Source organism: Leptodactylus fuscus, chromosome 2 (assembly GCF_031893055.1).
Source record: "Leptodactylus fuscus isolate aLepFus1 chromosome 2, aLepFus1.hap2, whole genome shotgun sequence".
Lineage (NCBI taxonomy): Eukaryota > Metazoa > Chordata > Amphibia > Anura > Leptodactylidae > Leptodactylus > Leptodactylus fuscus.
The window spans coordinates 149,337,474-149,350,102 of record NC_134266.1 but is presented as its reverse complement, the minus strand read 5'-3'; the positions used below and the strand labels follow the sequence as shown (position 1 = coordinate 149,350,102).

General features: G+C 40.2%; 1 protein-coding gene across 2 annotated transcripts in view; it reads left to right on the top strand.

Moving 5' to 3' along the window:
* Positions 1-2,918, top strand: part of TMEM132E (transmembrane protein 132E) — a 391,321-nt gene extending 388,403 nt beyond the window's left edge. For both annotated transcript variants that reach the window (XM_075264860.1, XM_075264861.1), the window contains exon 9: positions 1,354-2,918. In XM_075264860.1, coding sequence (XP_075120961.1) covers positions 1,354-2,424 — 1,071 coding nt within the window. In that variant the 3' untranslated portion in view covers positions 2,425-2,918. The remainder of the gene's footprint in view (positions 1-1,353) is intronic.
* The last annotated feature ends 9,711 nt before the right edge of the window (positions 2,919-12,629 follow it).

Genomic DNA, 12,629 nt, shown 5'->3' with positions numbered 1-12,629 from the left:
AAAATAGTACGTTCAAGGAACAGTGTGAAAATAAACTTATTTCAAAGGGCAATTTTAATTTAGATGCCAGAGCGTTGTATAAATATATGTTCTTGTCAAGATATTATCGCTAAACGTACTTATAATGTTAGAATGTGTTTTAAGCAGATAAATATAATCCCGAAAGTAATATAGCAACATTAAAGCATTTGTAGAACCAGTTCTGGTCTTAGCTCTCTGAAGTGTTGCATTACTCTATGAAAAAGAGAAGAATATTCTCAAAGTATATTTCATCTTCGCTTCTTATATGTTGTGAGTGATATAAGTTTGGCATGGTTATCCTTCTCACAAATGTTAAATCATTGTAAATGTTTATGCCATTTAAAGAGGAACATTCATTCTTGTACTATACTAGGCATTAACAAATTCATGTAATAGTGCTAGATATGGATTTTCTATGCTAGTTACTAAATTCAGTTCAATTCTATTGTTATGTAGGTTTCCGTTTATTCTATTCCCAGAGTCATTTTTTTTAACATTTATTTGAATATTGAATAACATTTACACCGTACATAAAGTATGTGCATTAGGCGCACATTTGCATTGCCATCCATACTCATAAGTTTAGTTCTTATTACTTACTATATATGGCGGTAATATATTCTGCAGCACTGTACACAAGGTGTTTCTGCTAGAGCCCACAAACTAATTTCCTTATGTCCACCATCGTCAACCAATAAATAATTTCATAAAATAATTTCATTAAAAAAACTAATAAAGCTCCTTGTGTTTTTTTATGAGCAAGGAATAACACAGGAATACCAGAAGGAATACATATAACTTTCTGAATAGGTCAGGCATGATGTGCACCACTCCATTTATTTGAATGGGATTGCCAGAAATATCTGAGTTATTTCAACTATTTCCGGCACACACATTGAAATGAATGGAGTGGTGTGCATGCTGTCTGACCACCATCACCGGCAACCATCACTCCATTCAGAATGGGACGCAATATTACGCTGTTACCCTGATTGGTGGGAATCTGAGCAGTTGGACTCCCACCAATCTGTGTTCCTATGGATAAGAAGTAACTTTCCCAGATGGGTAAACCACTTTAAAGGCAGAGTATTACATCTCTTTCCTCAGTGATCCCCTAAGTTACCACTTTCTCTAATAGTGCTTGGCCTAGCCCTCAGAGAACAGGCAAACTTCATGATGATACTGACTTTGGTCACATTCAAGCTAGGACCCTATTGTTACACATGGGATTATTGATGATAAAGAAATCATATATGCCTGCTGCTGGCAGAACAATATGTGTTATGATATTCAGAGCTCAGATATGTTTTTTGTTTTTTTTTTTGGTTTTAGGAAGCTCTACTTAACCTTTGGCTCACATTCAGCGATGGAACTTCGGCACCATTGTCACTCTATGATCCTAAAGATTACACACTGGCTGTCACTAGCTTGGATGAAAAGGTGGTATCTGTAAGCCCAGAACGTACATTTCCTCTTGTTATTGCTGGAGAAGAGCAAGGAACGGGGTCTTTGCTTAGAGCAGAAATGATAATTAATGAAAGCTGCCAAAAAACTAAACGAAAAAGTGTACTTTTCACAGCGACAGCTCTTGTTCATGTTGTTTTTGGCTCACTTGAACCAGGAGGAGAAGGTGAACAAGGAAAATTATTAACTGAGATACCCCCACACTCACCTGTGCAAGAAAACAAAGAAACATCACGAACAACATCGATGATAACTCTGTCTACACCAGTTGAAGAGCACAGTTCACATGTTCCTGGGGATTTCTCTTTGCCTATCCCTACAGTGTATCCTCAATTGCCTCGAGGATTAACAGACCTAGAGATTGGAATGTATGCTCTCCTTGGAGTTTTCTGCCTTGCCATACTGGTCTTCCTTATAAACTGTATTGTGTTTGTTTTAAAATACAGACACAAAAGGGTTCCACCAGAGGGCCAGGCAAATCCTGATCATTCTCACCACTGGGTTTTTCTTGGAAATGGACAACCTCTTAGGGCACGAGGAGAATTATCCCCACAACCTGAAAGTCCTGGAAATCCCTTAGAAGCAGGAACTCTGCCACCTCATCATTCCTCTTGCTGTAGAGGGGAAGCAAGGGGAAGTAGTAGTAACAGCAGTTCTCAGGCCAGTGTACAAAGTCAATCTCATGGACGTGGAGATGGCTCCTCTGGTGGTGGAGGCTCTAGTAGGGAAGCAAGTGAGGACCCATTAAGTTCTTCTCCGACATCTAAACGCAAGAGAGTGAAGTTTACTACCTTTACTAGTTTGCCTAGTGAAGGTAGTGTTTATGATGCAGTACCAGGAGCAGAAGAATGTGATCTTGAGTGGGTTTGCAGAGATATGGGACTAAGAGACCAACACGAACTCAGAGACTATATCAGGCGGGTCAGAGATATGGCATAGCCTTCGGATTTTGTTGGCCTATTAAAATGGACAAGATGGGCAAACATGCACCCATTATGTCTGCTGTTTCCTGAAAAACAAGGAATGGGATAATATTCCCTCTTATGTCTCTATATTAATGTATTCAAACCCACACACTGCCACTCGCCTCTTTTCCTTCCTTCATACCAATAATCATTTAAGACATTGACTTGTCTGTCTTTCTCTTCCTCGCTTTTCTTCAACACATGCACATCTAGCCAAGAGAAGGGAGCATGTTGTCTACTTATGTCTATTCTTTAAGATGGAGATGTGAGCATTACTTGGCCTCCTGCATACCAAACTGCTTCATATATTACATAAGTAAACTATATACCATTCTTAAGTTCCAGATAAAACGTTGAAGAACCTCACAACAGAAATGGTTCTTCTTCCTTGTAACAATGAAAAAATTCTATCGTTTTTGTTGAACAAAACCATGTTAAAAAATAAACCCAATTTATCCATGATCATAAAACTGATGAAACTGAAAGCAGCGGAGGATCTTAGAGACATGGGGCACAAGGAATAGAATGCACATAACTAAATTGCAATTGAAAACAAATAACCATAATATCAAATTTATGCGAACAGAATTTATGTTCTGAACAATTATACAGTGATTACGATATCATAAAGTACATGAATGTGTTAAAAAACAGCAACAAAAAGCACCTCAAATGTGACAAGATTTTTTCTCAGGGGATATAAACAGTTAATATGGTTCATAAATTGCTTCTATGGTTAATGTTGTGGCAAAACATATTGTGGGAGAATAGTCATCTATGAATGGTTTGGTACTAAGAGATATATCCCTATAGTAATGGCAAAACATATACAATTGCCATCTCCTAGTATTGGATTTTACAAGAGGTAAAAGAGACGTTACAGTCGGACTTGTACTGACACATACTCGCTAATGCAGAATATTTAGGGTTTATTTGGTCATTTTGAGACACAGCATTTTGTTAGTCATGTCACCACACAAATTGACTATATTTAATGGTTACAAAGGGAAACCTTTTTTTTTATTTCTTTAGGATATTTGGAGCCAGCTAATCCATTCAAAAATGAATCCTTGATTCTATGAGTCAGTGTTTCAATCTTGTGACATTCAGTCTGAAGAGTTCTTGTAGTAGGATTTCTTCAAACAAACCCTAAACCTTGTATATGTATCTTTATTTTATTATATGCAAACATACATTTATTTCCAGATTTCAGTTTACCAGGATGTGATTTCTATATTTTCAAAGTAATAAGACATTAATACTCTGACGAATCCTTAACACTATAGGACTACTGCCTTTTTTATTTGATTTACTTTTCTGCTTTTTTTGGACAAATGCATTAAGTGTAATGGCAGAAGACCACTCACCTGTGTTAATGGACGCTACAGATGCCACCAAGTATGGAGAGCAGTGCACACCTGCGAAAACCGGGGGACACCTTTGTTGGAGTATATCGTTCCCAAGCAGGATGAATGGGTGCATAGAAAGGTCTCCTTACATAAGACATGTATGTCTTGAATTTAACCACCATTTATGTCAAATGTTTCCCTCAACAAATATATGGGAAAATAAAGTTTGGCAGTGCACCAAAGTTACATGTCTGTTTTTGTTGTATTCTTTATACATTGAAATCATTACGTGTGACTTATGTATAACTGAATCTTGTGATGGAGAAACTAGAAACAAATGCAAATCCAGACATGAGAAGACTACTGTTCCAATTGCTGCCATGTAAGTAAATGAAACCCGAGTTGGCTTTCTAATCTGTTATGTTTAACAACACGATTCTAACACTTGGCATTCTCTGCAAAACTCAACACTATTCACCTCAATCCTATAAAGCAGCATCAAAGTTTATATTACTTTCCAATTCTGTATATACATTATGATTAGAGATGAGCGAACAGTAAAATGTTCGAGATTCGATATTCGTTTTGAGTAGCCCCTCGATATTCGACTATTCGAATCGAATATCGAATCCTATTATACTCTATGGGGGAAAATGCTTGTTTCAGGGGTAGGCAACGTTCGATCAAATTACACTTACCAAGTCCACGAGTGAGGGTCGGGCTGGATCCTCCGAGAAGTCTTCTCCGTGCAGCGTCCCCGCGGTGTCTTCCGGCTCTGAATTCACTCTGCCAGGCATCGGGCCTGGGCAGAGCCGACTGCGCATGCCCGCACTACAAGCGGGCATGCACAGTCGGCTCTGCCCAGGCCCGATGCCTGGCAGAGTGAATGAAGAGCCGGAAGACGCAGCGGGGAAGCTGCACGGAGAAGACTTCTAAAGGTAGGAGAAGAACCAGCATTGATTGGCCGACTGTATAGCATTCGGCCAATCAATGCTGGTTCTGCATCAAACTTTTCCATTCGAATAGCGAGTGGTACTCGATCAAATACGAGTATTTCGAATACCGTAGTATTCGATCGAATACCTACTCGATCAAATACTACTCGCTCATCTCTAATTATGATACGTTAGCCTGCTCTTGTCATGGAAACACTGGGCACTATATGGTTTCTGTAGACTATGCTGGTCTCTCGCAGAGGAGTATGCAACAGATTCATTAATAGGGCTCACACCCTTTTGATAAACATGCTGTAGGGGAAAAACATGCCAGGTTGTCCAACACTTTTCTAAGTAGTAAATAAGGCTTTCTGATCTAAGTTATTTGGCATTCTAAGGTCATTCAAAATTCTGCTTGTTTTGCTTGTAATATACAGCATATTGGTTTACCTTGGTCTATGATGTATCCATCATACATCAAAACATCACATTTCTATGGACTTTGCATGGAATCTGCAATTCTCAACTGTCCCTGAGGTAACGGATTGGACAACAGCAGGGACCAGAGGTCCGTAGCAGAAGATCCATGCTCTCTGGTTATGAAGCTGAGACACAGGTCAAGGAATTTGGTTGAAGAACCTTTCATAAGAGTAGGTAATAAACTGTATGGCACAACACATTTCAGGCTGTGAACAAGCCCTTTATCAAGTGTAAAATACCAAAATCACTTCGGGCCAGATTTATGAGCTAGGGGATTAAGAACATGATGTCTCCTATGATTCTGCTTTCTAAATTTCACTTAATCAGAAATATAGAAAGCACTGAATAGCCCTAATGTCAATAAAGGGTAAGGGATGAGATACAAAACTTACTGTTATCTGCAGTCTCTGTCTCTCTTCACTTGGCTGAATTACTGGATGCAGCAATCACAGCATTAGTTGAAGAGGTTGGTGACAAACAACATTTGTCAATCAGCTGAGCTCTTTACTTAGTTTAGCCCCATAGACTGTATTCAACAGTGGTGTGCATGTGGGAGCGTTGCTTAATTCCAACAGGGGACTAGTGATGGTGGGTTTCCTCATTGCCAATATAACCAGGGGGCTCAGACAGGTTCTTTCCCCCTTTTACCCCATCCAAAATGTTATGAGCATATCCTAGCAACAAGTAAAATAATAATAATGAATAGAATAGAGTCTTCACCTTGAGATGTAAATTCTTGGCTGAAATATGTTATCTCAGCTTTATTTTTATTCTGCTCCTTTTAATGAGTGTTTTTTTGAGATAACGTATTCTGTATAGAATCAGGGAAAACTAGTAGGTTCTACCAGTAGAAAAACATATTTGCTTGAAAGGTTAAGTTTATCAGGGATGAGCTATATTGCATATCACTGTGTTGTGATGATAAGGTTTCAGCACTTGTTTCTTTCCAACATGAGGTTATTAGTCTTTTTTTATTACAAGATTTCTCTTCTCTTTGCAATGGTGGTAAGGGGTCATTCTTATTTTCCTTAGATAAAAGATATAAAATAAGATATTTCTTTACCCAACATTTTTGTATTTATGTAATGAGTTTTTCTTGTTTGAGCTCCCTGTCTTCCGTATCTTATTTTACTAGTGTTTTATATATGAAGATCTATTGTTTGATTATACAAAACAACCTCGGCTCTTAACAAAGCCTTTTACAAATGTACAATACAAAGAACAGCAAAGAAAATCAAATGGACTCAAGTGAAATTGTTTGGGAAATGAAACTCATTATATTTTATACATGTCTTTATCAAATACAGGTAAATGGTTATGTAACTATGGCAGCTGGTTAAGTAGTTATCATAGACACCAATATAATCCAATTATCAAATTCCCGCACTTAAAGGTACAACCCTACAAAATGCCATTAAGGGCTCATGTGGTAGTATTAGTAAGAGAAGGAAACTGGAGTGATTCAAACAACTGATTAAATTAGAATTCAGACTTCATTTTTAATCCGTATATGTACAGTATAGTTTATGTGATAACGTTATTATATTCATATTCTGATCTCGGTTTAATTATATTAAAGGGGTTTCCCATTTCCGTGTTTCAGCAGCTTTGCTTGCTGTCTCTTCTCACTTCCTGTTTTCCTTATGAAACAGTCAAAGCCTCTTGGTCTTCCTTTCCTGGGGCGGTCCTAATGTGAGCCAGTTTCTTGGTAGTGCTTGATGGTTTTTGCAACTGCATTTGGGGACACTTTCAAAGTTTTCCCACTTTTTAGGACTGACTGACCTTCATTTCTCGAAGTAATGATGGCCACTCGTTTCTCTTTACTTAGCTGCTTTTTTCTTGCCATAATACAAATTCTAACAGCAGCTACATAGTCTGCAGCAGCTCTTATCCAGCTCACAGTACACAAAAAAATAAAACAAAATTTTGTCTACAATAGCTCACAACAGGAAAGGATAAGGTTTGCTCACTATACACTTCTAATAGCTGTGTAACACTGTGTATGTGTGTGGTCATGCAAACAGCCACTGAAAGAAAAGAAGGGAGAGAGCTGAGCTGAAGCCAAATTGAAATAATAAGAAATTCAAATCCATCAAATAAAAAAATAACATGCGACCAGTCCTAGGAAGGCCGCCAGGATCAGATGTGTGACTGTAGCAGAGCTTGGAAATGGATAAGAAGGTTAGCGTCTTAGCAAAAGTAATCCATACTGTAAGTTCAGCTTTTCAGGCTGACGCTTCACTATCTGTAAATTTCTTTGCAGAAGTCCCTTTATTATCAGCGCAGGAAGGGCTACAATCAAAGGTATCATCTATTTGTAGACAACTCAGGGACCACCGTTCACAATACTGGATTAATATAGCTGATCTATGTCCCTTTACTGTACAATGACAGATAACAGCTCTCCCAAAGGTCTAAATGAACATCTCTAGACTATCGCTTATATGGTCCATGTGGCTGCTGTAAAGCATATCTCTTAATAGAGTCTGTCATAGGTTGTTGATATATCTATGCAGGGCTGTACATGATCATACTACATAAGAGAGGTCATAGGTACTACCGCTATCATGCAGTCTCTCGCAGAATTAGTGAGTTGAGAGCCTGTTGAAAGGATGGGCCAGTATATTAGGCTACTGTTGAGTTCTGTTTGGAATTTGTGAGGACATCCTCTCCCTTTATATACATTATTTGACTGTAGAGCAGAGTAGAATTCACTAGCTTCCTCTACATAGATAAGGATGGCGGACGTGAAGCCATCCAATTGAGTATGATGGGTTTTTTTCTGGAAATGAATAAAGATTCACACAGAAAGATCCTGACATGGTGCAACCAAGTTTCTTTATTTAAAATGCCAAACAGGCAGATGTCAGGAGTGAGGGGAATGGGCAAACTCAGTATCTCTCAGTATTCATGCGAATCCCATGCCCACTTTGCATTAAAATCCGAAGTGCAAGCATGCTGCAATTTGCAAAACCGGTGCAATTTTGGAAATCACAGCATGTTAATTATATCTCTGGAAACGCTGGCGGCGTTCCCATAGATATAATGGTAACAGAAAGTCCGCGGAGGAAACCTCTATGAACTTTCTGTTCAAACGCTGCGGGAAGAACCAAGATGTGTTCCCGCCGCGGTTGTTCCCGCAGCGCTTTAGTGCAGCATTTCTGGCCCATGGGGTTCTTAGCCTAAATATACTGAGTAACATGTAAGTCTCCTTCACTAGTGCATGCTACCGTTGACAGAATACTTGTGTATGTTTATATGTATTCATATAAGCCCAATTCCCTTAAAGTTGGGACGCTGTGCAAAACGTGAAAGAAATAAGAATGCAATGATTTGGAAATCTCATATAACCATATTTTATTCACAGAAAAAAAACAGAACACAAATCAAAAGTGGAAAGTTAGACATTTTTCCATATCATTTTAAAAAAATAAGTAAACATTTAGAATTTGATGGCAGCAGCAAAAAATTGAAATATGTATAACTTTCCAAACCATCGCATTCTTGTTTTCTGTATATTTTACTCAGTTTCTTAACTTTTTTTTGGAACTGGGGCTGTAGATCATTATTACTACTACATGTATGTATATTTGCTTTTGTTTATACATGTTTTGTATCTTTATCTGCAATACACACTATTGTATTGTGCCACGTTGCATTTAGAACAAAATACTTTCACATCTTTTGGCTGGCTGACAAGAATTAAATGGGTTGTCCCATGTCAAGGATCTTATCTATACTGTTAGCTTGTGTAAATTGAAAGAAATGCTACGTGAAATGTTTCCCCCATTGTTTACACATCATTGTCATAACACTTGTTCTGTATCTGATAACAGGTCAGCTAACACACTGCTCTATGGTGGAGCTGAGTTCTCCAGATTGTGACTATTCACAAAGCTGTTATGTACAGTTCTGTGGTCAGGACAATCAGGTCAGCTATTTGCAGTTTGCTGATGAAAGCTCAGACAGTGCTGTATCTCTTTCTGTAAATATAAAGATAGCATTGAGTTTACTGCAGGAACGTTGTAGGCATGGGGTATTAGTGTTCTCCAATCCTCTTTAAATTTATAAACATTTACTTTGCATATTTGATCTGCATTATTATAGATTTCTAGTAATCATAAACAATCTCTAATAGTAAAGGCAATGTCTGTATCTGCTGAAGTACTTCATAGTGTCCTCTTCATTAGTCAAAGCCAGAATATCAGCTTATTGGAGAATACAGTAAATGAAAAGAAGAACCAGAAGACAGACTAGTGAGAGAGAAAAATGGTAAAACCCCTTTAAAGTGATTCTCCCATCTCCTTGTTTCAGCTTTTCCTGCAGTGTCTGCTTCTCACTTCCTTTATCTCCCCCCCCCCCTCTGAACAGGACACACAATATCCTTCTGAAGATCAGATATTATGCAGATTCTTGTACAGATTGGAATCAGTGTTATTCGTGTGTGTACATAGAGAGATAACAGACTTGGCTTTATCAGCAAAACTGCAATTAACTGAACCGATTGTCCTGCTGACACAGAGTAAGTGACATCACTTGTCCTATCTCACAGGTCCGTGGTTATAGCAACTCTGTGCAAACAATTGGAGCAATAAATTCACATAGCAGGCAAAGAAAGCAGAATTTCTAATGCAATATATTTATGAAAAGTCTTCAATGTACATAAGCTACCAGCATAGATAGTATCCTTGAGATGGGACAGCCCCTTTAAGATTAAGCAATTAGAAGCTGCTGTACATACCAGAACTATTACTAGGACAACGGAACGTAATACCTCACTTTTTTGTTGATATGATGTTGGTTATTGTCACAGAGATCAAAGTTAAGATGGTGTAGATGGTGATCCTTCTCAATATCGAGTTTTTAAGAACTCTGCTGGAGAGCTAATTAAATAGCTAAATGGCCATTAGAGCCATATTACATAGTGTAACTTTTTCATACCTTTTATTCTAAAACTATACATCGTGATTACTTTCCTTCCTTCCATTCTCCCTGCCTTAATCTTTGTTTTACTTTCATACAATTTTTTTTTCTCTTTATAATTTTTTTTTTTTAACATTAAAGTTTATTGAAATTTTTCAAACAAATTTTAACACAATACACAAAACACAAAAAAAAAAAAAAAAAAAAAAGAGACAAAAACAAAAGAAAAAAAAGGGGGGGGGAGTATGGGGAGTAGGAAAGAGGGCGCTGGAATGGAGCGAGTCTCTGAAATAGGAAACCAAGGGGCCATTAACAGAAGTTGGGGAAGGAGAAGGGACCTAGAGGGGGGGAGGGGGGGGGACGGCTCTGGCGCAGCAGAGCCAAGATATCAATGCAAATAATACAGCAGAACCAAGTGTGGGAGTCTGGCGCAGCAGACTCAACAAATCAAAAACGAAACAATACAATATAAGAATACAAGATAGAGCATAAACAATAAGAAAATGCGAGTATTATACCAGAACAATGAAAAACAAACAAGACAAACAAAAAGACATCAGACAGGAGACACAGAGGGAAAGAGGGAGCGGAAGTCAGCGGAATAATAGAAATGGTTCCAAAGGAGCCAGGTCTGGTGATGCCTGGAATTCTCTGGATGCAGTTCAGCAATCAGAGACTCCATTGTGCGGATCGACAGAACCTCATTCAGCCAGGAGAGAAGGGAGGGGGGGGGGAAGTGGTCTTCCACAGCCTAGGGATTACCGAGCGAGCTACCACCAACAAAAAGCCGAGGAGTCTGCGGGTAGGCTTACGGAACCTCTGGGGAAATATGGAGAGGAGCAGTGGAACTGGATCGTCCGCCAGATCTATACCTGTGACCTGCCGGATAACACTCCTGACTCCAGACCAAAAGGGACGCAAAAGGGGGCAGCCCCACCATATGTGAGTCATCGTGCCACGCTCCTTAAGACACCTCCAACATCTGTCAGAAACCGAGGGGTAGATACCATGGAGCAGAGCAGGGACCCTATACCATCTAGAGAGAATCTTATAATTAGTCTCCTGGGCCCTACACGACACAGAGAACTTATGACATGCACTAAAAGCCTGCGACCACATCTCAAGGGGGAGGGAGATTCCCAGTTCCCTACCCCAACTCTCAGTAAAGGAAGGAGGCGAATCCCCCACCCCATCCGACAAAAGACCATATAGAAGGGAAATAGTATGAGAAGGAGGCGAAGGGGAAACACACAGGCGCTCAAAAGGCCGTAGAGGTCTGTGCAAGTCCCGCGAAGATCTCGAGGAGAGGTAGAAGTGAGACAGTTGAGCGTATTGCCAACGGGAGGCAACAGTGTCCGGACAGGACAGATGGGTGAGAAGGTCAGTGCGTGAAATGAGCGAGGTGGATGAAGTGACATGTTGAAAACGAAGGATAGGGGAGTCTACTCGTCCAAGCAAGAAGCGGGATCCAAACGCCGGGGGGAAGTCAAGGTTGCCTGTGAAGGGAGTCAACGGGCCATCATTTGTGAAGAGTAGCCGCATGGCACTGTGCCTACGACAAACTCCCATAGTCTGGCGCGCCACAAAGGGGAGCAGATGATCCCTATCATCGGCCCAAAACTTCTCTCGAAGCCAGGGTAGGGCCATGAGGGGGATAGGGCTCACAGAGTCTTCTAGAGCGACCCAAAGTTTGGAACGCGCCGAATGATGCCAATCCAGAATACGCGCAGCTACCGCCGCTAGAAAATAGTTCGAGCAGTCTGGGACAGCCAGACCCCCATTGCGTTTCGACCTAGACAGAACAGTACGCGCTATACGTGGAGGTCTCGAGGACCAAATGAACTTACCAAATACCTTATTGACCGTCGCGAAGAAGGATGAAGGCAAGATTATAGGGACCGTCTGGAAAAGATACAACAATCTGGGGAGGACATTCATTTTCAGGAGGTTGATACGTCCTAGCCAGGAGAGACCCTTAGTGTCCCACCGCTCAAGATCCGACTTCAAAGAGCGCAAGATCGGGAGAAAGTTCAGGGTATAGGTATCCGCAAGACAGCGCGGGAGTTGTACCCCCAAGTACCGAATAGAGTTAGAGGACCATGAGAAGGGGAAAGAGGCTTGCAAGGCGCGAAGAGACGACGGAGACAAGGAAACATTCAGGGCCGTACTCTTTGCCAAATTCAACTTATAATTACTGAAGAAACTATATGTACCAATTTCTTTGAGGACAGATGGAAGTGAGATAAGAGGATTAGTGATGAAGAGGAGTACATCATCCGCAAAGGCAGATACCTTCAGATGACTATTACGGACACGCAAACCTTGAATATCGGGGTTTTGCCGAAGGGCAACCAGCAGGTGCTCCATAACCAAGGCGTATAAGAGTGGGGACAACGGGCAGCCCTGTCGAGTCCCGTTATGGACTGAGAAGGGAGGGGAAAGCATACCATTAACTCGGACCCGCGCCAGGGGAGAATTGTAAAGGGCTTGGA